The 27547-nt window shown below is 40.7% G+C and overlaps 1 protein-coding gene across 1 annotated transcript; it reads right to left on the minus strand.

Moving 5' to 3' along the window:
- Positions 1-1244: 1244 nt before the first annotated feature.
- LOC119702064 (cytosolic phospholipase A2 epsilon-like) lies at positions 1245-27036 on the minus strand. Its single transcript, XM_038139512.1, has 20 exons — positions 27010-27036; positions 25410-25482; positions 17823-17959; positions 17387-17518; positions 16990-17030; positions 16090-16132; positions 15483-15546; positions 13958-14118; positions 13668-13760; positions 12988-13025; positions 12156-12312; positions 11551-11687; positions 10876-11098; positions 9578-9692; positions 8750-8887; positions 7803-7910; positions 6503-6694; positions 5864-6030; positions 4326-4509; positions 1245-3503 (listed from the first exon to the last, which is right to left on the minus strand). The coding sequence occupies exons 1-20, from the start codon at positions 27034-27036 to the stop codon at positions 3265-3267; spliced, it is 2469 nt and encodes an 822-aa protein (XP_037995440.1). The 3' UTR covers positions 1245-3264.
- Between the last annotated feature and the right edge of the window lie 511 nt (positions 27037-27547).

A 27547-nucleotide genomic window follows, 5' to 3' on the forward strand; every position in this document is an offset into this window, starting at 1 on the left:
CAAAACAAAACTCCAAACCTTCAACAAAACACAACCAAGCAACACTGAGAAGCTGTGGTGGTTTGATCTTGGCTGGATAGCAGGTGCCCACCAAAGTCACTTTATCATGCACCCCATCCTTTTCAGCTGGACAAGGGAGGGAAAAAAATGAAAGGCAAACGGATTGAGTTAAGGGCAGGGAGAGATCACTTACCAATTATCATCAAGGCAAAACAGACTGGACTTGGAGAAATCGGCCAAATTTATTACAAATCAAATCAGAATAGGATAATCAGAAATAAAACTTAAATCATAAGACACCTTTTCCCCACCCCTCCCTTCTTCTTGGGTTTTATTTTACTCCTGATTTTTGGTACCTCCTCTACCCCAGCAGCTTCACTTTCTCCAGTGTGGGGTCTCTTCCACAGAAAAAAAGTCCTCCATTATCTTCTCCGACCTGAGTCCTTTCCAGAGGCAGCAGTTCATCACAAACTGCTCCAGTGTGGGTCCTTTCCATTGGGGTGCAGTCCCACAGAAACACACCCCTCCAGCGTGGGTCCCTGCCAGCAAACCTGCTCCAGTGTGGACTCTTTTTTCCATGGCCCACAGGTCCAGCTCCTTCACAGGCTTCCCACGGTGTCACATCCTCCTTCAGGCATCCATTTGCTCCATGGGGGGTCTCCAGGGATTGCAGGTGAATATCTGCTCTACTATGGGCCAGCAAGGGCTGAGAGGGACAGCCTGCCTCACCATGGTCATTGAACAGCCAGTTAAATAGTTATTTAACAATTGTTTAGCACAGGCACCAGGGGAGTCTCAGCTCCAAAGTCTAGAGCATCTCCTCCTTCACTGATCTTCATATCTGCAGGCCTGTTTCTCACATGTTCTCACTCCTCTCTCCCACTGTAATTGATGTTGCACAGGGTTTTTTCCCCATTTTCAAACACATTATCCTGGAGGCAGTACAACTGCTGCTGATGGGCTCTGCCGTGGCCAGAGGTGGGTGAGTCTTGGAGGCAGCTGGCATTGACTCTGCTGGAGATGGGGGAAGCTTCTGGCAGCTTCTCACATTGGCCACCCTTGTAGGCCTCTGCTGCCAGAACCTCACCCTGCAGAGCTAACACAGCAGTGTTCAGCTGAGGTGGGGAAGGACTGGACCACCCTGGTGTAACACCAGCCAGAAATTAAACTCCAAATAAGCCACCCCCTCTCCTGCCTCTCATCCGGTAAGGAAGGGACTAAAGGACAGATTTATGGGTTGAGATAACAATTTACTGAAAGCAAAAAAAACAGTGGGATAAGAAACACAGAGTAACAGCAGAAATATTAATTTTAAAAAGTATACAAAAAGAGGTGTTTTACCCACAAAAAAAATAGCTCAGCTTAGTACAAGGGAAACAATGGGGCAACCTCTAGGCCTCTGTCACCTCTCCTATCCAAGGGTTCTCTCTGCAGGAATTTCCTCCACAGAAAATGCTGCAGAGCATCGGGCTGGAGAGAGCCCATCCCAGACACTGGCTGTCAAATGCCTCTGCTTGAAGAAAATCTAGTAGCAGTGCCAGAACTGGCACTTGAGATGAAACTAGTGTGAACATATGAGACGCCATACCAGTGGCTGAGAAGCTACCTTTTCTGGTTTCCTTCAGATCATCTGAGATTTTAGGGTGCATCACAGATTCTGAGATGGGACATGCAAAAGGTAAAACAGGCTGTACAAGACATCTACAGAGAGCTGTTTCCACTGTCTCAGGAATACGTGTTTTCCAACCAGTATGAGGCTGGTAAAACCAGCAAGGATCAGGTGCTCACCATTACTATGAAAAAGTTAATGGACAAAATCAAACACAGTATCTAATCCTGAAAAAAAATGTTTCCAACAAGGAATAACAGTTGAGAATTAAGGCTGCACCAGAGTTCATTGGAGCCTGCAGAACTTAGAAAACTGGTGGATTGCCCAGACCTTTGCAGTCATGGGAGGACTTTGACAAATATAATGATATCCTCCTTGGCAGGCATTAAGGAGTCAGTCATGATACCCATTTTGACAGTTCAGGTACCTTAGTTTGAGCTCATGAATGGCTGCTCAAATAAAAGAGTCAGCAGGATTTTAGAATATAAGGCAGGCATTATCTAGGTACCTTGTTGGAAAATTTGTGGAAAGAAGATACTCTTCTGTAGCTCTTGCCTTGTTGAGGCTCTGAGGGACTCCAGTAAAGCTCATCTTAGCTGACCCTTGACAAACTCCTAGATGCCAGCGTCTGCCTTTCTTTCACAATGCTTCTTTATGTAAAACCAGTAAAAACCAACTTCTTAACCAGCTCCAGATCTAGAAAAAAATACCTCTCTCTCTCCAGTTACCTCTACGGAGGAATTCACCAGAAACAGAAGTTCCACATCTGTCTCTGCTGGACTTTTCTCAGCCTTAAGTATGTTTGAGTATGGAATACACTGTGATGCAGTGAACAGAAAATTGGTATCTTACTGCATGTCTCCAGTGTTCAATTACCATACGTCCTGCAATCCCCTTCACATGCTCTCTGATTTCGTAATAGGTCAATACACTATACTGAACAAGTTCCAGATGATGCTAAAGCAAAATTTCATTTTGGGGAGATAACTGCAGAACACATATGTGATCTGGGACAGGACACGGTTGTGAGAGGAAATAGCGATAGTCCTTCAAATAAAATTCTGAAGTTTGATTTAATTGATAAGAGTAGATGATCAAATATCTAAATGGCCACTGATCCATATCTCTGTTGTCCAACACAAATTTGAAAAATTAAACATCCTTCATAAAATATTTATGACATATTTCACGACAATTCATGACCCAAAAGAAGCACCTGGGAAACAAAACTCTTTAAAGGTAGAAGCCCATTTCATTCAGATTATTAAAACTAAGTAAAATGTTTTAAATTGGTACCGCATGGCAACCACCTTCGGTGTCTGAAGAGGGCTTTATGGTTTTGCTCCCAATAGTCCCAATGAAATGCCAAAATATTTTGCATATGTAAAAATATTAGCAACTAGCCACCAAGACCATAAGAGATTGCAGACAAGGAGAGCTAATGCTATTTCCCTTTCACACACAGCTGAATCTTCATCTTTTGAACATCACAGTGAGAGGGTATTAACAACAGAAACTGCTGAGTTTAATACCACAATTCTGAATAAGACTGAGAAGGTTACTTAGAAAGCTATGGCCCCTGTCAAGAATGGTGAAGTATTTATCACATGTATGCTGTCTTGGTAAATGGTTAGTAAGGGACAGGGAAATGCTGTTCAAGCAGAGGGCTGTGCCTGTGATGCTGGCTGGCTCAGGGCCTGTTTCTTCCGTGCTACAGCCATGCGCAAGGCCTGAAGAATCATGTTCTCATTGTTCATTATGTTGTAATTAGCCAGCTTCAGAAGCTTGTTGAAATCTTCTGCTTTCAGCGAGACCTCCCTGGTTGAGTATGGAGAGGAGAAACTGGAGATATCGACCTTGCCCTGCTCCATTTCAGCAGCAGTTCGTGACATGCCTGTCAAGGGGAAAAAAGGAATGTGTTTGTATAGTCCCACAGAAATACCCTACTTTGATAGGTCAATAATAATTTGGAGAGATCATAGATGCAATTACTATGAAGATAAGTGCAGTGCTATGATCTCTGCGAAACCTGCTTTTGAACCAAGCCTATTGGAATAAAACAAGTGTCATTTCCATTGCAATCAGCACCATCTACTGGCCAGCTCATGGCACATCATTTTGTGAGGTGACCGCTGCTCAAGGCTTACCCGGCAGGTTCTTTGGTACAACTCAAACGAAAAGGAATAGAGATATCCGGGACAAGAGGAAGCAGAATATTCGTTGGCTTGGAAATCATCTTAAAAGCAAAGTCTCCATCTCAAATACTAATCCAGAAGGACACTTTATGTACGATTGCTTTGGTATTCTACCAGCATATTAAATGGCCTAAAGAGAGGGCACAGTGGCCCTTCACAGAACTGTTCTATACTGTGATTCTCACCTAGACCTGAGTGTCATAAAACCACACATAATTTGAAAAATATACTTTATTCTAGTCACTAAAGTAAACTCTCGGAAATTACAAGAGGAGATTAGTTTCCATTCCTCTAATTGAGGAACACATTTCTTCTATTCCCCGAATTGCACCAAGACACAAATAAAAATATGCACAAGACTTCAGCAGATTTTGCAAACTGTTGGAATTATCCCATTTTGCAATCTTTTCACTAGTTTGAATAAGCAAACAAAGGGAGGCTCTATTGGGTTGAGGGAAAAACACCCAGGGAGTGGGAATGTTCCTTGAGTCAATAAAGTTACCTGGGTACTGTTGACTTACCAGGTGCTACATATCTTTGAAAAGTGTCATTCACTAATGGAAAATAAAGCAGTAGAGGAGCTCCTGGGGTGTCTGCACCATCGAACATGTAGCACTCTTTCAGGTTCTTCTCATCATCCGTCAGTCCAATGCAGGGAAATGGAATTCCCTGCTCTGCAAAGTATTTGCAAGCCTGCTCCAGGGGCTGGTCAACAGCAGCAACACAAGTAACAGAAAAGATAACAAAGATCAGACTGCTGCCAAAGCCCAGCAGTTCATGCAAAGTTGCACAAAACAGACTAAGAGGCAGACAGCGGAAATAATGCAGACATCTGCAGCCCCAAGGGCTGCTTTTCAGTTGCCTGGGGAACCGTTTGGAAATAGTCTTCTAGGAAAACAATATCAATACAGCAAAGAGAGTTTAAACCTGTACTAAGGTACATCTCTAAAATGAGAATATGATGTAGAAACAGAACAGATAAATTCAAATCATGTTACAGACCATTAATTAAACAAGAACTGAGTCAGAAAAAATGACTCAGTGCATCTAATCAAAACTAAATTTGCAGTCTAAGACAGTAGGATTTCCAGTCCCATTATCTGTTTATACAGCAGAATAACTTGTGAGTTGATCTCAGTAAATTTTACCAGGGTTTTAAGACCAACATACCCATATCTATAACTTGGAACTTTAGAAATTACATGAGATTTTCTAATGACATGCTTTAGACCTCAAATTATAGCACTAAAAATATTCATCAGAAAGCCCATTTGTGGTGACCGGCTTTGTTAAAATATGTAACAAAAAAGTACCACCTCATTTTGAATTAAGTATGTCCAAAGGATTTCAGACTACAAGAAATATAGTTGAAGATATTATCATTTCCATTACAGTACAAAGACAAGTATTTTTCAAGTGTAATTGCACCATTGAAATGTCTTCCACTTGAAAAACTGACAGAACATTAACCACTGAACTTTGTGGCTGAATACTAAATACTGCTATCAAAATGTTTATAACCATCTTAACCAAATTAGACACCTGCAAGAGCAGTAAATGCAATTGATACCTCACTTCAAGTCCACTATTTAGGGAAAAAAAATGTATTTATTAAAAGAGATAAGACTAGAGATGAAGAAACCCATTACTCACTAGGCTGTTCTTGCTAGAAAATCAACATTAAAATAAAAAAGAAAACAAAGTTTTACATTTATAAGCAAAATGCCGATTAAATTCAGCACTTGAATCACAAAAGTTTCCCAGCTATATTTGTGATATTAATTATATATAAGTCTATAATAAACATTGCAACTAGACTTTCTTAACTTCACTTTACCTGTTTATATTTCACTGGTGAAGAACTTAGGGATATTTCAAAAGTAATTTGAAAAAAGTACACATATTTTCCTCTCTAGAAATTTCTATTCTTATTCTAAGGTTTGAAATCAATGTGTTACTAAATTCTACTAAGTTCCATGTTTCTCAGACATCTATTTGAAAGCAGTGGAAAGCAAAGCAAAAGCTGTTGTGAAAGAAAATCAGTTTTGAGACTTCTCACCAATATCTGCGATCCACCTGTGTAATTTAAGTGTATGATGACATCCACCTTCCGCTCTGGTCTCATAAGGGGTGGGTAACTGGTTTCGAAGAAGAAAGCTGCATCCACCAGCTCCAGGTGTTCTGAGTTGCCTCTCAGGTCATTGGGAGAGGTGTCTAGCAAAGTGTCTAAAGAGTGGAAGATTCAGAGCTATTAGCAAACTGCAAAAAGACATCTGTCAAGTTAGAAGGCAAAAGGAAGGTGAGCTTCCCTCCCATCCAGGATTTTCCCTTTGCTTTAGGGTAGGTAGCATGCAGCAATCCTAAAGCTCCTTCAGCCTCTCCACTCACATTTTGTTGTGTTTCTCAACCCATGAACTGCACTGAAACCTACACAGATATTGCCTTATTTGCAGAGCCCCATCCTAGGAATTTTTATTCCTGTGATGACTTTGAGTACCCAATGACTAAATAATTGTACATTTGTGTTACTGGAAGTGAAAGGTGTGAGTAGTTCCTGCATTCTCCCTCCTCTTAGTGAGCACTAACAGGTAACCACAAAACCCACTCAGTTCTCTTCAGGACATGCAAACATCCCTCACTAATCCCCAGCCCCTGTGCCTGCCCCAATGAGATATGTAGGCAGGAGAGCCATCCACACCTTTCCATTTTGTGAAATGTTCATGCTGGATGTACTCGTTGTGCATCTGGAAGCCCCTTAGGAAGTTGTGGTACTTGGAGACAGCAGGGCGATCTGTCAGCATGTCCCGGAGCGTTGTGGAGAGGCCGCTCGTAGGAGTGAAAACGCACGTAGCCATCTCATACGGCTTCTCAGGCAGGTCTGGTTGTTCCTCTGGAGATACACAGCATAAATGGCATGAAATTGAATTATGACCATAATTAAGCAGAGACAAGACACAAAGAGGAGAAAGGTTCAATGGGTCTTCTGTAATGGTGTGCTCACAGCTCAGCATTGCATTATTTTCCCTGTGATCTTCTGTGAGTTCCAGTTAATTTCGTGACAAAAATATAAACCTGTGTTTTCTAAACTCTGGTTGGTTACACATGACAAAAAGAATATTTTTCTCATAAAACAGTATGATTTTGGTACACACTGAAGTAATTCACTTTTCCAAGCCAACAACAAATGGGGAAAATAATTTTATTAATACATTTTAAGGAATTACTGCTTTTGGATTCCATGTAGGTTAAATATCACATTTATTTTGAAAAGCATAGTAAAATTTCAGCATTTTACATTCAAACTATTTTTTTCTTACTTTTAAATAGCTAGATTGTTCTATTTGGTTCAGTTGTGGACACCTGAATTCAACAAAACCTGCAAATTGTTTATATAAACTTAAACATAAGACTTTGGGATTTTTTATGAAAACATAATCCACAGAAATGTGGCCCAAGTCTGTTCACTGGCTTTGCTTGAATTTTGTCATGAAGATACTCATGAGTATTTCCAAGGAATGATCTTTCAGTTTGGAGCTGCTTCTCTCAGCTGCTGTAAGAGCTCCACCACACTGACCTTGTTTGACATCTACGAAGTCTTTCAATTTAGTCAGATTTTGAGGGAGGGATGTGCTGTGCAGGGCAAGGAGATATTGAAACAAACAATCAAGCCTCTTTCTGGCTAACAAATAGATGACATGAGGCTTTGACATGAGTATTTCTTTCCCAGCCTTTTAAGGACAACATTTTAGAGGCCACCATATGTGTCCATCCCTATCTCCTTTATATAAAGGCCTGTCTGATGGTGCCTTTCCTTCTTGTCACAGTCTCACTGTTTAAGCAAAGCACTGACTATTCAGTAAAATCAAATAACTTCATTTTTCTGGTATCTTCCATACCCAGAGACTGAGAGAAACAGGATGACAGAAAAGCTCAAAAAATGGGAAATGTGAGTGCAGTTACGCTATCAGAGGGGTCTGGAGGAGGGTATTTTGGTTTACCTATTTCAGTCACTTTGTCTTGGGTCCACCTATGCCAGAAGTCTTCTGAATTGTCAGCAGCATGCCAGGCATCCAAGAGATTTTTGGAGAAGATACTACTCCACATTCCTAGAAAGTGGGAGAGGTATAATGAGCAATGCAGATGTAAACACAAGTTCTTTTTAAACTGCCTTCTGCTCCTTCCCCAGCTCTTCTCTAACTTGTTCTTATTTCCATCCTTTCCATCCAATTTTTGCATAAGTTCATTGCTAGACTCCAAAGGCAAGCCTATCTAGGCAAACTTATTTCAGAAAAAATTTCCAAGTCTTTTCTCTCTTACCATGTTTTACCTGGAACTTTTTTTTTTCTAGTCAGTTTTCATGTTTCTGTTTTCATTTCCTTTTTCCTTTGATAACAAAATATTTTCAGCCAGCTCCTTCTCTGATTCTCCTCTTTCTCACTCCACTGATTTCTTTTCAACATTTTATTTGGTTTCCATGGAGTATCATAGATTTCTAACTTTGAAAAGATTTTGCAAGCTACAGGAACTTATGATGCCTCAAAAGCGCTCACAAAAGTACATGACAAATTATTTTCCAATTTAGTTTATTTTTATCTTAGACCAAATAATAAAACCACCTTTGCTGGCAAGGGCAGTCAAATGAGTCTCAGGAAACATAAAATAATAGAATATCCTGAGTTGGAAGAGATCTGCAAGGATCATCAAGCCCAACTCCTGACCCTGCCTAAGACAACATCAAGAATCACACCCTGTCCCTGAGAACATTGTCCAAATTCTTTTTGAGCTCAGGCAGGCTTGGTGCTGTGATCACTTCCCTGGGGAGCCTGTCAGCTGACTCACCCAGTGCCTCTGCTGCCTCATGCAAACAGCAGGTTTCTGGGGATGAATTCCTGAATCATTGATGTTTCTATTAAAATCTTGTCACTCCTCCAGGTTGGTGAGTTACCTTGCATGAAGCAGATTCGTGACTCAGGGATTTTCTTCATCAGGCGACCCATGAAGAACTCGCTGCCAAAATCCTCTGCACGAATGAAGGCGCCGTATTTCAGGAAGCCCACCTCGTACGGCGTGAACTCCACCCACTCTGCCAACACATGCACCAAGGTTAGCTCCACTATAGAAAATAGCCCAGCTGCCAGGTTTGGCATAAGCCTCTCAGACATCACTTCTCACAAGAAAACTGGCTCAGCATGTGTCCTGAGCAAACCCTGCCAACAGCCACTGCTGAACTAGCTATCACACTGTCCCCATGTTTATGAAAGAAATATTTCAGGGCTGGACAAAATTCAAATTATTCTTCTTTTTATCTAGTGATTACAACGTTTTCTCATGGAAGGTGGACTAGAACTCAGACTGACTTCCATTGCCATTAGCCAGCTATGAAAAACAGAGTAATAGAATGGTTTGGATGGGAAGAGACTTTAGAGATCATATAGTTCCCATCATGGACCAAAACATACTCAGCAAACTTAAACTCTAGTGAATCACCTTCTTGAAGAATTAATATAATTTCTGAGACTTTGTCACCAAATTACATTGTGTTATTAGTCTGAAGTTAATACCTGAGAATAGACAATCACATGCCAAGAGATCTTACAAAATATTCAACTCTCGACACATATCATGTGCCTTCCCAGTTACTCTTTACATTTCTGAACACTGCTTCTCTGGGCTTGTAGTGAGAATTTAAAACAATTCATCATTATTTACTGTATCCCCACAGTGAATCTCCCTGGCTGAAAAATATAGCTCTTTTTCACAATTGAAACATTACCTCTGAAATCTTTGGTGGCAACTTTGTCCTTGACATTAAGGGCAAGGTAGATGGGCAGTGGGTTCTGACCTTGGTTCACTGCCTGACGTTGATCAGAAAGTCTGTGGTGGCTTTTCTGGATTTGAAAAAAAAACCCCAAAGAGTTAGGTTATAATCAGTTCCTTAAAAACATCAGCTTATAGAGACTAAGACATAATTTTCCAGAATTTGCTCCTAAATTTACTTCCATGTGCTTGAATAACAGAGGAAAAGAAAGCAGGAACAAGTTCTGTTAAGATAACCGGCCATGTTCAGCTTTCAGTATATAATGACAGCAGTGAATCACCTCACATTCTGTTCTAGCTTTGTATGGTTAAATGTAAGTTAGAATATACAGCATATCTGGGTAATTCAGCTGTTATCACATACTTCCTCTGTTAATGATAAGAGTTCTTCAAGGCAGCATGTTAATGACCCTTTTAATCAAGATTTCTGTTTTTAAATGCTATATTGAAAGTTAAAATCCACAGAGGAAAAGTCCTTGAGCTGTCCAATCCTAACAACTTATACAGGAAATGGAGGTTTTGAGTATACTTCAGCCAAATTAAATTCTAGCAAATTTTGCTATGTAGCACTGAGGCTGGAACCACTGTGTGGAATATGTAATGAAATGAGAGTATTTAATTTTATCTGTTTCATCGAGACAAAAAGAAAACCTGTAAGCATGTTTACAGAATTTTGAGATAAAGTAGCTTTTTTTTCCAGCTATCATCAGTCTGGAGAAATTTTGGAAAGTTTTTGCTCATGTCATTACAATAAAATTAGAAATTGAAGATCCTGGGAGGTCAAATTCAAAATAGCTGAAAGGCACCCACTGTAGCTAATGTATCTCACTATCTCTGGATGTAAATACTTTCTTATCACTAAGTCACAAACTGCTGGACATAATGGGTACATCTGCAGTACATTCAAGTTAAGAGTGCAGCTTGTCAAAATATTGCAGCAGTGGAGAAACAAAAGCATAGAGCCATAAAAAACACCTAAGAACATTAAAAATTTCTAGCACAGTAGTAGTGTTAATCAGCATTCTGCTTACTTTTGAGCTAGTCTGAGCATTTCTGGTACATTCAATCACACTTCAGCCTCCAGTGTAGACATACACTCTGTCTCCAAGTTATTAATGTAAATAAATGGTGTTCTGCCTATACGTCAAGGACAGTGTTACTGACCAAGTGACTCTTCCTAGGGCTCTAGTTTCTTGCAATGGTTGTAAATATTAAGTCAACAACTTTATGAGAAGAAATGTGTATAGACATTACCCCATCATTTAACATGGCTTCAATCATGAGCCCCCACAGATCAATAAAAGATGTTTTATGTCCTGCTTGGGTCCTTTGGCTCAGCTCTCTGTAATAATTCCTCAGACTTTTCAAGCAAAAAGCCCCCATCTTGCACTTGGCTGCTTGCTTCCGTGCTTCAATAATTACTTCCCCAAGATCCTTACGTGACCAATCAGCATCTTCATATAGCTTTGTCATTGTCCTGCAGACAGGAAACACAATGGAATGCAGAGAGAAATTAACACGATGTTTTTGAAACTCAGAGAATACACACTGTAGAGTTTTGAATGCATATCGTTTTATGTTTTAGATACTCTTTTCTTTGAGTTTACTTTGAGCAGAAATGGAAGTCTAAAGGCAACAGTCAAAAATCACTTAATCTGAGATGCAACACGACAGTTGTCAATGCTGTTTCTGTCAAACAGTAAATAACAATAAAACATCATTTTCCATAGGATTAAGGATGTTTACACTTCCAATAAAGTCTCCTCTTTTGGTTAGGGATGCACAATAATTCTTTCATAGGTGATTCATAGCCCAAAGATGGAACCAATAACTCAATCGATCACTTTTACCCTTTCTGAAACCGAGACAGAACATAGGCTTTTCTTAACACAGCAAGATCCAAACAACAGTATCAAAATGACTTCTCACCATGTTGTGCCAGATGAACCACTGATGTATGAAATACAGTCCAGAACACGCAACTTTTGGAGACCCAAAATGCTGCCATACATGGCAGTGAGCGCTCTTATGCCACACCCTGCTGTGGTCACAGCCACTACAGGCACCTGTTTGACACAAAAAAAAGAGCAGAAAGCATATATAAAAGAGTGGCATTAAGCCATAAATAATGTCAAAAGATTACAGAAATGCAAAAGCAGCATCCAGACACTTGTAAGATAAAACACATAAATTAAGAGATAAAGCAAAATTTCTCTATACTGTACATCCCCATGGAATAAATTAGGTCTTGGCACTTCAGAGAGGATTTTAAAGAGACACAGACCAAACCATTGGCTTGAAATGCCTTCAAATAATTCACTTGCAAGCTGAGTGAAAACACAGATTTTGCTCATCTAAACAGACAGTTGAACTCTCCAGCTGAGATCACACTGGTGGCAAAGTGCCCTGGAGGATGAGCTGATGTTAACAACCCTCACTCCTTATCCAGATGGAGATAAAAAAATCATCCCTCATCTCCAGGCTTGAGGGAAAGGAGAGAGAAAAATCCCCCCAAAGTACCCTTGACTAGTCACCTCATGCTCTTGCAGATCTTCCTCCAGATGAAGAACATCCTTTAGCGCAGCAGCAACTACCTTCTTTCGGTTTTGCAGGAAATTCTGTTCATCTGTGCAGAGGTCAAACCCCAGGCGGGCATCAAGGTTTCTTGGTCTGAAACACAGACCCTGAGTCCTGAGACCAGGACACAGGTATTGTTGTATTATTAGTCACTGTGGACAACTCCAGCAGTGCTTTTGTGTGTTTACAGACCAGTTTGTGGACAGTATAATGTAACAAATGAGAAAAAACAACACCACAGACAGGCCTCTGCTAATTGCTGTAGCTGAAAACGAGAATGCAAATAGGAAGGCAGAGCAAATCATGACACACTATCCATTATGGTATCTACTGCAGACTTCTGGTTTTATTTGCTCATATAATTAATTTTTCAAGTTTCAGTAGTGCTGCCATGCATCCTGTAATGAGAAACCACTGCAAACAGGCACTGCAGCTGTGAGATTGGAGAAACAGCTACTGTGCCTTAAAGTTATTTTGTTTGTATTATTTAGAAATGTGATTTCTTTGTGGAGCTGCTCTCTCCATCTATGGGCATAATAGTGCACGCAAATCAAGACCCATTTCTTACATGCACCAGCAGCTTGGAAATTTGGAGGACAGGGGACCCATGACTTAATTTGCCATCAATTAAAAAGGAGACCCTCACAAATAAAAGCCTACAACCCATAATGACCTCACACATCTGCTCCCATCTGAGCCTGCATCGATCCCTGCTGATTTTGAATGAGCTTGGCATAGGAGCAGTCGCCTCCCAGTTACAGAATCAGGTCTTGCTGGAGACTCACTTACCATTCATTTGCCTTTGTGTACAAGTCAATTGTCCTGTCCTGCAAATCGCAATACAAACAGTGTAAGCATGCTCAGGTTGTTACTCCTGCACCTCCCTACCCCACTTCACCTACCACCTGAGTTTCACTATCTTTGAATTCAGCAATGTGGCTGGAGAACCTGGCCAGCAATGGTCTGGACTGTGAGAGACCTTCACAAGCTCCAGCACAGTCTGGGTTGAATAAAAGTAAGCCATTCACCCAAGCTAGGTGGGCTTAGGGCCCCTCAGCTTCTCATAGTTTAACATTCATTATTTGGGAAGGTTGTTGAAAGCTGGGCATCTGAACCATGCACATATGGATGATCTCTATTTTATCTTGTACTTGAGGCATTTGCTTTGCAAATGTAAGTCCTAATTGCCATACTGTTAGGATGCATACTATGTTAATGAACGTACATATTAGACATGTCCTGAGGAAGTTAGTTTAAACTCAGAACAGGGTTTCACAGGGCATGCCTGGGTCCACTGCAAAACAGAAGAAAAAGTAAGTATTGCATAGTTGCAGAGCGACTGTCATTCACACCTTGCACCACAGCATGATTTGTATCTGACAGGAACTGAATCACTGAACTCTAAGACTAATCATCCACCAAACAGAATGATGTTGGGCTGTTTTCTGTTAAGAAAGACTTGTTCTCACCTCTCCTATTGCTATTTTCTCTTGTATAGGAAGCGAGTTCAGAGGTAGAGTCACAGATTCATTCATATCCCTTTCATTTTGACTTGATAGAGACTGGAAAAAAGAGTAAGACAAAAATAAACAAGTTATCGATTCTACAAAAAAAAAAAAAAAAAAAAAGAAAAAAAAAAGAAAAAAGGTAAAAGCAGTCTCCCCTGTCTCACATACATGCACTAACCAATTCCCAGCACACACACTCGGGTCTTGGAGGTCCCCAGTGTAAGAGCTACATGTTAGTGGTGCTCACATACCCTGCTGAGCCGTCTGCGCCGTGGCAGAGCCACAGTGAGCGTCGACTGGTTGTACTTGATGTAGTGGAACCTGGCCGGGGACGTCGGGCACAGGCAGGAGCTCAGCGTGTGCATCTGGGTTCCTTCATACGACCCGTCCACAGTTAATGCAAACTTTCTCTCTGAAGCAAAGGTGTTCAAACTTAAGCTCTTCAAAAATAGCAGATAATTTGTTTACACAGTAATGTAATATATGTTTTCCTAAAGTAACAACTTCACTCAATTTGATACCCAAATTATAGGAAGAATAAATAGACTGATTTATCTGAGGGTTTCAGTTTTAGAGAGGGTGCACAGAACGTGTCATATAGTGACTGTTATTATAGCAGCACTGCACTTAGCAAAGTGATAGCAGAGACTACAGCTCTGTTCATGAGGAAATGATTCACAATCAATAATAGTTTGGGGGGACACTCCCTTCCGAAAGTGTGAAATGTCCAAAATGCCTTATTATTACACCAGAATAATGTTTGACTATTACATTCTGTCTTATTACTGAGATACTTTGAAAATTTTGGACTTTGGAGGAAACACCTTTTTTTTGTATCAGACCACAGTTCTCTTTGGTATCAGTTAAATCTCAATCCCTCTATCATGTTTCTCTTTCCTTCAACCTGTAATATTTCTATTAAATTATTTCTTGCACTTAAATGATGTCTGGTGGTTTTTTCTTTTCATGCAAAAAGCATCTGATATGTCTGTTGAAATAATAAAAAATGGCCTTTATGTAGAAAGATATCAACCCACAATGTTCAAGGTGAAATATATTCTGTAAAGCTACACACTCCAAAGTATATAGTCAGCCTTCAAAAGAATTACCTCACTCAAACATTTTCAATCACATCTAGCAAGCTTTTTCTCTGAGCTCAACTGGATCATCCAGGTGTTTAAGCTGTGTACTGGATTGGGGTCATCACGAGATGTCAGAAGAAGATACTTTAAAATTGCGTAGGAGGCACATAGTTCCACAAGTATGGGCTTGACATGGCAGTGATACACTGCTTTAGGTGTGTAGAAAATGTCTTTGTTAATATACTGTGTCTTGTGTTTCACCCAGTGGCATGTCTTATAGCGTTATACCTAGAGAAATTCTATGAAGTTAGGTGGTAAAAGAGGCCCAATTCTCCTTCTGCCCATTACTTTGTCCCAGAATCCAGAGACAACAGGATTTAGCTTCAAGTTTAGGACACAAAAACCCTCAATTCCTTGTACAACTGCTTTGGAAAATTGTAAATATCTGGCAAGATGTCACTGCTGAGGAAAATATTTTGTGGTAAAATTAGACCACATGCTCATGTCACCAAATTCAGGAATAATCTATATATTTTTGATGAACTACAACCACCTCCACAGGCCACTGACATCAGTGAGATTTTATCTTGCATCCTAAATCATTTTAAAACCAGTATGCTCAAGTGTGAAACACGGAGTGCTTTTGCCCTTAAGTGGCAACCTGATTTCCTCCATAAGACAGTGAAAGGCTCACCCATAGTGTCCTTCCTCAGCCTCCCGTCGTTCACCTGCACATCCAAACAGGAAACCTCACGGGACTGTAAGAGACAACGGGGCAAGAGGAAAAGGCATTCACTGTCAGCAGAGCTCGACCCCATCCATTCCCCACCTCATGCCCACAGGGCCTTGGGCCATAGACCTCAGGGGAGAGGTGGTGCCAGCCTGTAAGCCCACTACCAGGTCTAGGAAGATGGGATTGGGCTTCCCCATGGGAAATAACAACACACAGAGATGAAGAAAAAGAAGGGATCTGCTTGCTCTGCCTGCAGGAGAAGGCTCTCCAAACAGGGTGCCCAGCTCTCCCCAGGCAGAGAGAGGGATATCATACCCCTGAGCCCAGCTCAGGTTAGGCAGAGGTGAGCACTGACAGCAGCTTAGAGTCTTCATCACTTTAACCTCTCCCAGCGCGAGTCACTAGCTGGGACCACATGGGACAGCCAATGCCAACACCAGCTTTAGGCTGTGTGTGTTGGTCCTGGTCAATGCCTCCATGCCACCACAATGGCCTGGTACCTTTAACACCAGCTTTGCAATAAGCACTCCTATACAGAAGGGAAAAGGATTATGAAATAAAAAATTACCACTAGAACTCCATTAGTAATAATGTTTTCAGGAGGATCTGGACTGAAAGACAAAATGGAAAACAATCAATTCAAAACCAGCACATTCTTATTTTGCTCTTTTTCTGACTCTTCTTTAAGCATTATTTCATTATCTTTTAAAGATAAAGTCCATCTTTGGACAGGCAGCACAGATAAACAGAATCAGAAATTCCATATCCATATTCAATCCAGTTTGCCTCTCACAGGTTAGAGTTTGAATTTTGCAACATTCGTGGACGTCCACCAAACAGAGAAGTTCCTCATTGTATTAGAGAAAATCATTTTCTGACACACTGAAGACAATTTTCACAGGGATGGCATAATCACACTGTTGCCCAAAATTGTTCAGTTCAAAATGTAGAATCAGAGCTAAAAAGTTGCTGAATTCATCCAACATGCCATTAAAAAAAAAGGCGGGGGGGTGGGGTGGGAATTACCATTTGCCTTAAAAATCAGAAGCACAAGGCCTGATCTACCTATTTATTCTCTCCATTAACAGTACAGTCAGTAAAGAAACACAGAAAAAATCTTGTTATGACAGAGCAAACATCTGGGATTCCACAGTAAAGAACAAGAGGGGAAACTTAAAACTTCCTCCTATGTAAAATGTGCCTTTCAGCTTGATAAGCAGCTGCCATAAGGGACATCTCTGTGCTCCCACTAGTACCTGTGCTTGCATCTCTGTGTGTCTGCATGCCCAGTGTAGATGCATGCATATCATGCGCCACTATGCATTCCTTCTACATTAAACACTCTACCCAAAGTTACCTTCTGTTTTATTCAGATGTTGGCAGTGTTAGGGGGCTGCAACTGTGAACTGATTTGTAGTAGTACCTTTGTGTTTCCATCTTACACCTCCAGCTATTTCATCTTACGCACCTGCTCTCCATTGTGAATTCAACCTCTAGTTCCTCTTTTCCCTGCAAAAGAAAATTAAGGCAGTCACCACAGCTTGGTCTCCTGTGGAGAGAGATATCCTACAGGAATCTGTGCCCTTCAGGGGTCTCTATAAACCAGTGTTCACCTTTTGTTGCTTCACAGGCCACAGACCTAATTTTCTTCATGTGGTATCTGTTATACTTCTAGTATCATATATTCCTAGCATCTTATCTACTAATTTAGCAGACTCCTAATTTAGGCTTGCAGGATAAATAGAATCCATACTGCAGGGCCTCTTGGTGGCTGCTCCCCCTGCTCCTTCTTGGCATGCCCTCCACACAAGCATATTCTCACCTGACCACACCCTCTTTGCCCTGTCCTTGAATTTTATCCATACCTGTGGATTCAACTGGAAACTTAGCTGAATGTTTTCTCCAAGCTGGATTTTGGAGACATCAAAGAAAACAGTGAGGAGATGGTCATCTTCAGTAACTTTGTCCTCATCACAAACTTTAAGCTCCAGAATGTTCTGGGGGAAAAAAAAAAAAAAAAAAAAAAAAGGTTTAACAAATGTAACATGCTTCAGGTATTTCATTTTAGCAGAAGAACCTTGGTAAAGAATGAAATAAATAGAAATATTGCAGTCACTCTCTGTGTACTCCATCAACTATGCAGGCAGATACAGTCTTATCAAAACATCAAAATATAAATAAATACAGTAAAAGAGTGTGAATACTTCCCAAGGGATCTCAGAAAGACCTGCAGACTTGAAGGACTATATGGTATGCTTGATATCTGTTAAGAATAGCTGTTGGAGGTATCTGCAGTCTTACCTTAACCTGGCTCTGAATTGTGAAGTGGAAGGTCTCGTTCCATGTCGGGTTCTTGCTGTTCTGGACAGTCTTGGTGCGGAAATGCTGCACTGAAGCTGTTGGCAGGCTCAGGCTCACATAGCAATCAGACTGACTTACTGTTGAAGACAGGGAAAGCAATGGTCCAATGCAATAATCTAATCCCCGTAAGGTGGACATTTTTAAGCTCTGTACACAAAGCAATGCATAGAATTCAGGCCTGGAACTAGCTAAGGTACCATCAAGCTGCTGCTAGACAACCAGCTTGCTTTACTGTTGTGAAAGCCTGCCAGTGTGTTCTTCCTGAGAACTACTTTTGTACAAGTTCTGGGGAAAAAAATAAACATTTAAAATAGTTGTGTTGCTGAAGAGCCATCCATACACATAGAGGCACACACAGAGTAGCCTCACAGGGCTGGCCACTGCGGATATTAGCAGCTGTGACAGGGGCTGCCCATGGACAGAGCCCAGCTCCTACACACGGACTTCTACAGGTAAGCATGGACATGCCTTTATATGTCTAGAGTTGCACTAGCTGTAAGTTCTGTCTTGTCTACTTTCTGAGGATCCTTTCTTTCCTCTAGGACCTCTGGCTGCCAGTGCAGAGGAGGCAAGAGCTTGTTGCATTCAATGTTCCCATGAAGCCAAATTTCTGTCACAGAAGGCACATCTTCTACCAAGGCACCTGATTTCAGTCTGCTTTCTTCCCTTATGAAAGTTAAAAAAGGAAACACTCAGCAACAGAGCTTTTCAAGAAAATATAAAGAAAAAAAATCCAGAAAAGAAGATTAATCACCTGTGGAGATGAAATTATTGAATTTAATCTTCTGTGAAGAAGATTATAAGAAAAGCATTGAAATGTCAAACAGTTTGATGGATGACATTTGCTTTGAGAAGCAGCTGTACTGGGACAGAATTTTCAGCAATAAAGCTGTATAAAAAAATGTACTGCTTAATGTCACTGTTTTCACCTGCATCTCTATGCCTCAGCCAGAGTGGCAAAGGTATTTGCAACCCTTCGTGTAGAGGTGGAAGCTTGCCTGTTCTTCCCAGCACTGGGAAGAGTGAACTGACATTGCTTCTTTGCACAAAATTGCATTGCTCTACTTTTTCTCTTCGAGGCGTCTACAGGTTGTAAAGTTCACCAGTTAATTTTAGTGTTTGCAGAAGTAGGGAGGGCAGCTTTAATGTTTTTATTTTCCTTTCTCAGCTGAAGTGGCCAGTTGTAAAGTGCGGCTTCCCACCTGAACTCCATGTAGGAGCTTTTAGTAGGGAGTGGTTAGCAGCAGTCTGCAGGGCTTGCATCATCAACAAGCACTTTCATTCTGAGGTCAGAATAATCTACTGGCAAATATATTTGTCATCATTATTAGGAAATAAAAAAGCAAGCATGAATCATTAGATTAACGATCTTGTGGACCCACACTCAAAAGTCAGGGATGGTCACCCTACAGAACATGATCTCTTAGGGACGACAACCTACACAAGTGCCAAAGATAGCATGGGGAGCATTGCCATAAATGCCAATCCCATTAGTAGAATTATATTTCCTCTTTTTGTGATGCCACATACTCAAGCATTCCTGCCACCACATAGCAGACACACCTTCATCTGAACAGCATCCGAATAGGCCTAAATCTTGTCACACTTCGTTTTACTGGCAGACTTGACTTCAGGAAATGAAAAATAATTTGCTTGACCCATTATTGACTTGCCATGTGTGACTCAAGAATTAACAAAATCAGCCTTTTTTTCACACCTGATTTCTCTGAGGCTTAACTCATCTTTTCTGAGTGACTCTGAATGAAAGAAGAGTAACTTTGACTGATGAAATAATTTTCATATATTTTAAGATATATGATTTCTAAAAAAAATAGCAATTAGCTGAGCTTCTAACAATTCTAATAGCTTCCAAAATTCTGTGTGCATAAGGAAATGTCCCTACAAAAATCTTATTGGGCTCTTGGGATGCCCCAACCCATATTTGCACAGATTGCTGTTGGCTCATGTCACCACTCGGAGAAGGATCAGAAGGATCCAAATGGGTAAGTCTGTGGGTGAACCAAAGTATATTTTATTGACATTTCCCAATTTGTAACACATGCTCTGACTTGCAAAGAACACAGTAGTATTTTGAAACTCCATCAATTATTTTTTGTCTGTACGTGGTCACTGTCTGCTACTGCACTGTATCATCCACCTTGGAGAAATAACTACCTGTCAGACAGCGGAGCCCTGACTTCTGATTTAATCTCTGACTTTCTCTGGGAGATTTCTGACAGTCACTAGACAAGTGTGCTTCTCTCTTCCTATCTGCAAAATGCATTTGGTGATGCCTTTTGCACTTCAGAAGTGTCCTCTGTAACCTAATTACCTCTTGTTTGTAAATTATTTTCCAGCTGTTAAGAGGGAGGCATTTACAACACCCGGGAACCTTTTTTACACATCTCAGATACCTCAGGCTGGTGTTCTGCCTGACTACCTGCAGGTATAAGCAGGTGTGTGAGAAATGGCAATCCGCAGCCTATCCTGTGCCCTGCCTGGTTGGTCTCACTGCAGTATCCCTCTGCCTTTGCGTGCACACCAACAAGGCTCACACTGCCAGCCATGTGCGAGCAAACCCCCACCACGCTGTATGTCAGCCTAACCAATGCCTGACTACAGCAACTAGGCTCTCACAGGATACACGCAGCACAGCATCACACCAGTGACCTCTGGGGTCCCTCCCCTCCACCATGACACATTAGCAGCTGTCAGACGTGCTTGGGATGGCAGCCATGGTATTCCTGTGGGGCAATATCCGGCCAAAAGCAGGTGTGGCAGCAGGTATTTATGAAAGCATGGTCTCCTCGTCCAGTTATTACACTAAGTGTCTAATTATCTTCGAGGATAATAGCCGGCAGGACTGGATCTTAATTGTGCTTTACAATTAAGCATTGCAACAACATGACCCATACTAAAAAACACCATAGCCACAGCCCCATGCTGCATCCCAAACAGCAGGACACCCACACATCTGGCTTGAGCTGAAATCTCACCTGCCTCATAGAGAGCTCAAATATAGGCAGGGCTCAACCAAACATTTTCATTTTAATTCCACCTCATTTTTTGATGTTAACAGCTGCAAGCTTCAGCTCACCTGTTATCTGGGCAGAAGCCTCAAGCATCCTTCTCCTCATGGACTGCCTTTAGCTCCTCACTGTTTCTGGGAGGTAGATTTTTTTCATGATACTTAAGGTATAGTTTTTTCTGATTGTGCTGAAAGGACCTGAACCAAGAATGTGGTCTCAAACCCTGTTTGCCCAGAGCATCTCTAAGCTATCAACACCAGTTGAGAGGAGCTTTTTTCCTTTTTTTTTTTTTTCTTTCTCCCACTTCATAGCTGAGTAGGTATCTGGCTGAGGGCGGGGGGACAAGTTAGCATCACTGTCTTCTAGAGGGCAAAATATTAGATAATTGAAGTAATTGAAACTTTTAATATTATCTTTTAAATAAGAATGTGGGCTACTTCTGTGGCTTGCCAGAAGGCAATTTACAGGCTATCAGAATTTGTTCTGTCCAAGGAGATCAGTTCCTGTCCCCAGGGAGCATTCAGTATTCATCTTCTAATAGGTAAACTTCAAGAAAAGCCTTTCACACTTTCTCCCACCCTCCCCTTCACTCTGGGTGGAGCACCCTACAAGCTTCCCTAAAACTGTATTTATGTAATCTCATTTACATCCCTCCTTATAACACACCTTTGTTGAGATGTTGCTAAACAACCTTCCTTGTTTATCACTCCACATCCTCTGATTTTATAATCATGTTTCATACAGCACCTAGAACAATAGGCTGCTGGTGTGTAGTTGCAACGGCTTAAATGTTGAAGTAAGTAATGAATACCAATGAAACAATAACAACAGTGCAAGAACAGAACGCCAGAGGAAGTCTGTGTGTTCCTGCAACAAATATCGTGGTAGAACACAGTTCCTCAAACAATAATGTATTTCACTGACTATATTTTTTCGTGGATCTCAAAGGACTTTCACATAAATTGATCTCATATGTGGCAGAATTGCTACTGCAATTATGTAAAAAAGTTTTGTTGAAAAAATAAAACATACTTAATCATTTTGTAAAATACAGTACCCAAATTTGTCTTATATAAAAAAAATCCAAAACTTGAAGTTTCCAAAATGAAAAAGCGTAGTTAAAATAAAAAAATGGTAAAAGCTTAAAAAAAAATCATTTTCTTACTAAGAAAATAATGAAGATTATTTTTAACTCTATACTGGTCAAGGTGCATTTAGCCAAGGGCCCACATTCAATGTCCACTGAGGGGTCGTGAGCATTTTCAGGAAGCAGAGAATGATGGCTTAAAATTGCTGAACTTAGTATCTGCATGCTGTAGCCTACTTTCATATTGTTTAACCCTTAACACTGTTTCCTTGCTTTTCCGTTTGTTAACTCCACTTAAAGACTTAATTTCTCTGCAGCATCTTGGTTTCTAGTCCCTTTGCCCACTTTTTTTTTGGGAAGGACCTTTTGTCTTATCAAGGATGGACATCATGCCTCACATTTATAAAGGGGTGTCTAAGGAGAGTATAAGAGGGAAAACATAATTTACTGCTCTCTCAGTCCTTACAGTTTAAGATACAGAGACTTCCTGAGCCTACTTTAACTGGATTTTTTTTTTTCTTCTATGAAACTCGTCCAGACTCTGCCTGCAAACTGCATAAGCTTTGGCATTCGTGATCTCCTGCCATGGGGAACTCCCAAGCTGAACCACATGCTGTAAAAGCCGTGTCCTTCTGTTTGTCCCAAAGCTATGGTGGTTGCCCAAGGTGAGCGGCTGATCTTGAAATTTGCAAAATCTCAGGAGACAAAGCTGTGTATTTAAGGGTGGGTTGGATTGATGCACATCCAAGCCTTACCCCATTAGGGAATCAGGATGCTTGTGGAGGACACACCCAAATCTGGGAACTGGCAAGCAATCACAGGTCCAGGAATATCAAAAGGCCCAATGGGCCTGATGAGCTTGTGGGTGTGCTCAGAGAGAAAGGGGAATGAGAAGCACACAAACCAGGCACTAAATTCACATGTGTTATTAATGATATCAGATATGCATTTGATACACAAGTGGAAATTTGTGTTATAAATTACACACTGAGGGATCAGTTGGAAGGGTGCACTAAAAAGCTTTGGGGTTTAAAAAGCAGAAGGAAACCTTTTAAATTGTCTTAGTTATAAATACTCTCTTATGCACTGAACTCCTATTAAAAGTCTTTTACTATCTATTCCATAAGAGATGGTAGAGAGGTTTTGAGATTCTCTTGGTATGGATTAATTTTCCCATCTCTATTACCTGGAAAACAGAGCAGATAGACCAATAATAAGGTTAACCTGCAGCACCAGGTTGGGACACCTTTTAAGCACTAGATGAGTATTAAACAAAGTGATCTGAAAACTCTACAGAAACCTAGAGCAAGGTGAGGGACGATTGGCAAGAGATAGAAGAATCCAATTTAAAATGTCAAAAATCAGTAAGGTGAATCAAAAGTAGGTGACACTTGCAATCTTTATCTATCAAATTTTGCAAGAAAGAGAAAGTAATAAAAAACAGGGCTGAGAAAAGGAAGAATGAGAAAAAAAAATCAGTGTTAGGAAAATAGCCCTATACAGAAGTCCACTTTGCTGCTGATGGAGGACATGTGCCTCTGAGTACGTAAGCCTGCATCAAGCTAATTTCTAGAGAACTGTAATGATGACTAAAACAACTCAAAAATACTCCCCTGGGTTTACACAAACCAGCAAAATTTTGTTTGCATTTTTTTTTATCTCAAGACTCCCATTTTGCTGCTTCTCAGTGAAAGTCCTATAAAGTTATGGACATTCAATTTGCATTAGCTTTTACATTCAGAAAAGCTAAGCAGAGGTTAAATTAATTCATTGAAACTTTTGAAATATAGGTTTATTTTATATGATAAAGAGCCTGTCATTGAACTCCATGACTTCTGTAAGTCTGGCTGCACAGAAAAATATGTCCTCAAACAGTTTAAATGCAAATCTTTCTGATAAATACAGCTGAAAATTTTCACACTCAGTAAAATTAAATGTTACTGGAAATAAACAGCTGTCAGTCAAAACTAGATTCAACATTTAAATATATAAGCAAGGCAGTGCTCCCTGACTGGTATGATTTTCTTTTCCTACACAATGAACATCCACAACAAACAAAGCATTCACCTTTTGCAAGTGTGTGTCCTGGGGTTTTTGTGCAAAATTTTTTCCCCTCCAAAATCACTACTGTCACACCAACTGCTCCTTTAGAAAGCTCTATGGGTTAGTGGGACATGGCTTGGACTGGGAAGCAGAAAAGGCTGAGCATTTCACTAATTGTCCCATGCCCTAGAAACTTTCTAATATTGAATAGGACAGCATGAAAACAAAATAAACCCCATTCAGAAAAAAAAAAAAAACCAGCCTCAGGATGAAAATGAAGAGCATTGATCTATACGAGAAAAAGGCTGAGTGGAATTTTGGTAAGCTCATTTTAATGGAGCATAATTATCTATGAGTTGCAATTTTTCCAGACCTCTTTTTTCAGCTCAGTGTGCATGTTTATACATTCAAATAGATTTTATTTGTAGGAAGGGATTTCTCTCCAGACTATAACTGAGCTTCAAATATGCTTTCTATGCTGTAGAAGTAGTCTAGTGAGAAGGTTCATAAGGATTCTTCTTCCCCATACATTCATCGACAACAAAGCATCTTACTGCTCTTCACTAAAAATCAGAGTGAAAAACTCTTCTTCACATACCTTTGGTCTCTATACAAACTGTTGCAGAACTTGAAGCAAATAATGTTGGAAAGGCACAAAAACATCTTGTCCTGGATCTTTCTAAGTGAACAACTTTAGCTTGGTCCTGCTCATATAGAAACTTTCTGCATTCAGACCTTTCTATGTGTATAAATGAACAGATGCAAGACAATCAACCCTCATCTCAGATAGGAGGAGGTGGTTGTCATTCGAGCCATTTTTTCTAATGTTTTGTCAGATATTTATGAACCATTAATAAATATTTGCATAACTATAATTCTTGGGCAGTTTGTAAAAGTTTTTAAAAATAGAAAATGCTAACTGTGAGCCATGCCTATTGCTGAATGAAATTTGATAATCCATAAGAGGTGCCAAGTGTGCAGTTCTGAGCTCACATCAAATATTCTTTGATAGGCCCAGGGTTACAGAGGATGGACATTTCTGTAAGAAGGAACCCTTGAAAGAAAGTTCTTATTGCAATCTTTCCTGTGAAAAAAAGAACATTTATTTGCAGATTCAGATGTGAAATAATTTATGCAATCTGTGCAAACATGTTCTCCATTACAACTGGTGGATAGACTTCAGTGTTATATGGACAAAGATATAGGAAAAATAATGTCATCTAACTGTGTTGCCTCATCTTCAGCATACCAGGATCACACATCTTCTATCTCTCTCCTTTTAAATATAGTCTGTAGCGTTTCACTTGAGATATTCAGAGTAGTTTTACAAGCATGAGGATGCTCCAGGGGTATAGCCAAGATACTCACACAAATCTGCTTTCCTGGCATTTTTCATCTGTATGATTTTTACGGTGAGCAAGTTGCATGGAGATGGTTCTGTCTGTTGAAGAGCACACAAAATGCATGGGATGAGAATGCAAAAAGGAAGAACAGAAGTATAGCCTGAGATAGAATTGAATTAGTGTTTCAGTTCCAAACGACAAAAACATTTCTGAACTGAGGCTCCTTTTTGTGCATTGACTTCTTCCCAGAAGCTTTGTAGCCAGGTGTGACCACAGACCAGACCTCTGACATCCTCCATTGTCCTTTCTGAGGATACTTGTGGTAAACCTTCAGCTTGAGGTATCTGACTCTTACGACCCAATCTCATAGAAAGATGTGATAAAGAACCTTGCTGTGTTATTAATACAGCTGACACACATCTTGGTCTGAGAAAATTCCCAGGATGTCATATATATCCATTATGTTTCACAACAAACAGCAAACAATCTAGCAGGGCAGGAATTAGTAACGATATCATGGTGTAATGACGCTGCTCATCAGTTGATTTAAAGCTACATAATTACATTCTTATGTCTGATATAGAGACATAAGTGCTGGCTTTTAAAAAATGAGGACCTGCAAAGGGTCTTCCAGAGACCTATCCTAAACTTCTCAGGAGGAGCGAGTGAAAGGCACAACTCTGTAGTTAATTACTTCTCTGTGAATAATTCAGCTCACTCAATCTTCCTTTAAACAAAGCTCTGAGGAATGTATCAAAGGAAGTATTTGCAGATTTCCAGTACTTAAAGGGGGCTTATAAACAAGAGGGAGAGTGACTTTTTACACAGCTAGTTATAGGATGAGAAGGAATGGTTTTAAACTAAAAAAAGAAGAGATTTAGATCAGATATTAGAAAGAAATTCTTTAACTCAGAGGGTGGTGAGGCACTGGACCATGCTGCCCAGAAGAGTTGTGTATGCCTCATCCCTGGAAGTGTTCAAGGCCAGGTTCGATGGGGCCTTGAGCAACCTGGGATAGTGGGTGATATCTCTGCCCCTGGGGAAGGGGTTGGAGCTAGATGATTTTTAAGATTCATTCCAACCCAAGCCATTTTATTATTTTGGGAAACCACCTAAACCTAAAAGTGGTTACCAAAAGACACTCAACCTATGAGAAAACAGCACACTACCTACAGAGCAAGGAGTATCGCTGCAACAAATACATAGATCAGTATATAACAATACATTACCATTCATTCCCTTATGCCCCAAAACTGCCACATTTTTAAGAGAGCTATGTTTAACATCTCACATAGTATTAGTTTCCTTACTTTCCCTATGCATTCATTGACATTAGTGGTAACTCCTTATTTTTCCTCAGTGTGTTGTTTTGCCTAGCCCAGTTGGATGGAAGAAAAATGTAACTTCTTATTAACTGGGAATCTTCAAAATAGTAAATTACTACATCAATAAAGTTTTTGCATTCCTGAAGGCCAAAGCACAAAGTAGTTACAAAACCCAGTCAGAAGGAAACCCTTCTTTGCTCAGGATAATTCTCAGAACTGAAGATACAAGAGGTGAAACATCCCCTCCTAGAGCAGGTCCCCTTCTGCCCCCAAGGGCAGCCTCCTCTTGCCTTTTCTTACCTGGCTCTTGCTGTAGAACAGCCCCATCGTGGTCCTTTCCCCGTCTAAGCCAGGTGTGAAACGTGCTCGTGGTTGTGTCCGAAGAAGTCTCGGGCAGGCAGCTCCTGTGCTTTAAGCGGCCAGGAGCCGGCAGGCAGGTGTGTGAGTGCCTGACTCAGCGCAGCCTCACCCCGCCGCCACCACCTGAGCAATTCCAGCTCCTCCTCCTCTTCCTCCTCCTCTCTGCCCGGGAGCTGAGCGAGGGCTGCACACCTGCACCAAAGCACCTGCCTCTGGCACTGCAGAAGGATGGTCTCTGCACTTATTGTTAGAGGGAAATGAAGACTGAAAAGTGATTTTACCTTCAAGGTTATAGGCACTGAACAAATGTTTTACACTTTTAAGCTCCTCTCACTTTTTTAGGAGGCCACAATGCTGTTGCCCACAGGTGAGCTGTCAACCTGCAGTCCCTCGTGGGGAAGTGACTGGCAGCAGCCAGGGACCAGGACTTTGGCCAAGGGCACCCAAACAGACCAATGTGCATACAAAAGCCTTTTTA

The sequence above is a fragment of the Motacilla alba genome, chromosome 5 (assembly GCF_015832195.1).
Source record: "Motacilla alba alba isolate MOTALB_02 chromosome 5, Motacilla_alba_V1.0_pri, whole genome shotgun sequence".
Classification (NCBI taxonomy): domain Eukaryota; kingdom Metazoa; phylum Chordata; class Aves; order Passeriformes; family Motacillidae; genus Motacilla; species Motacilla alba.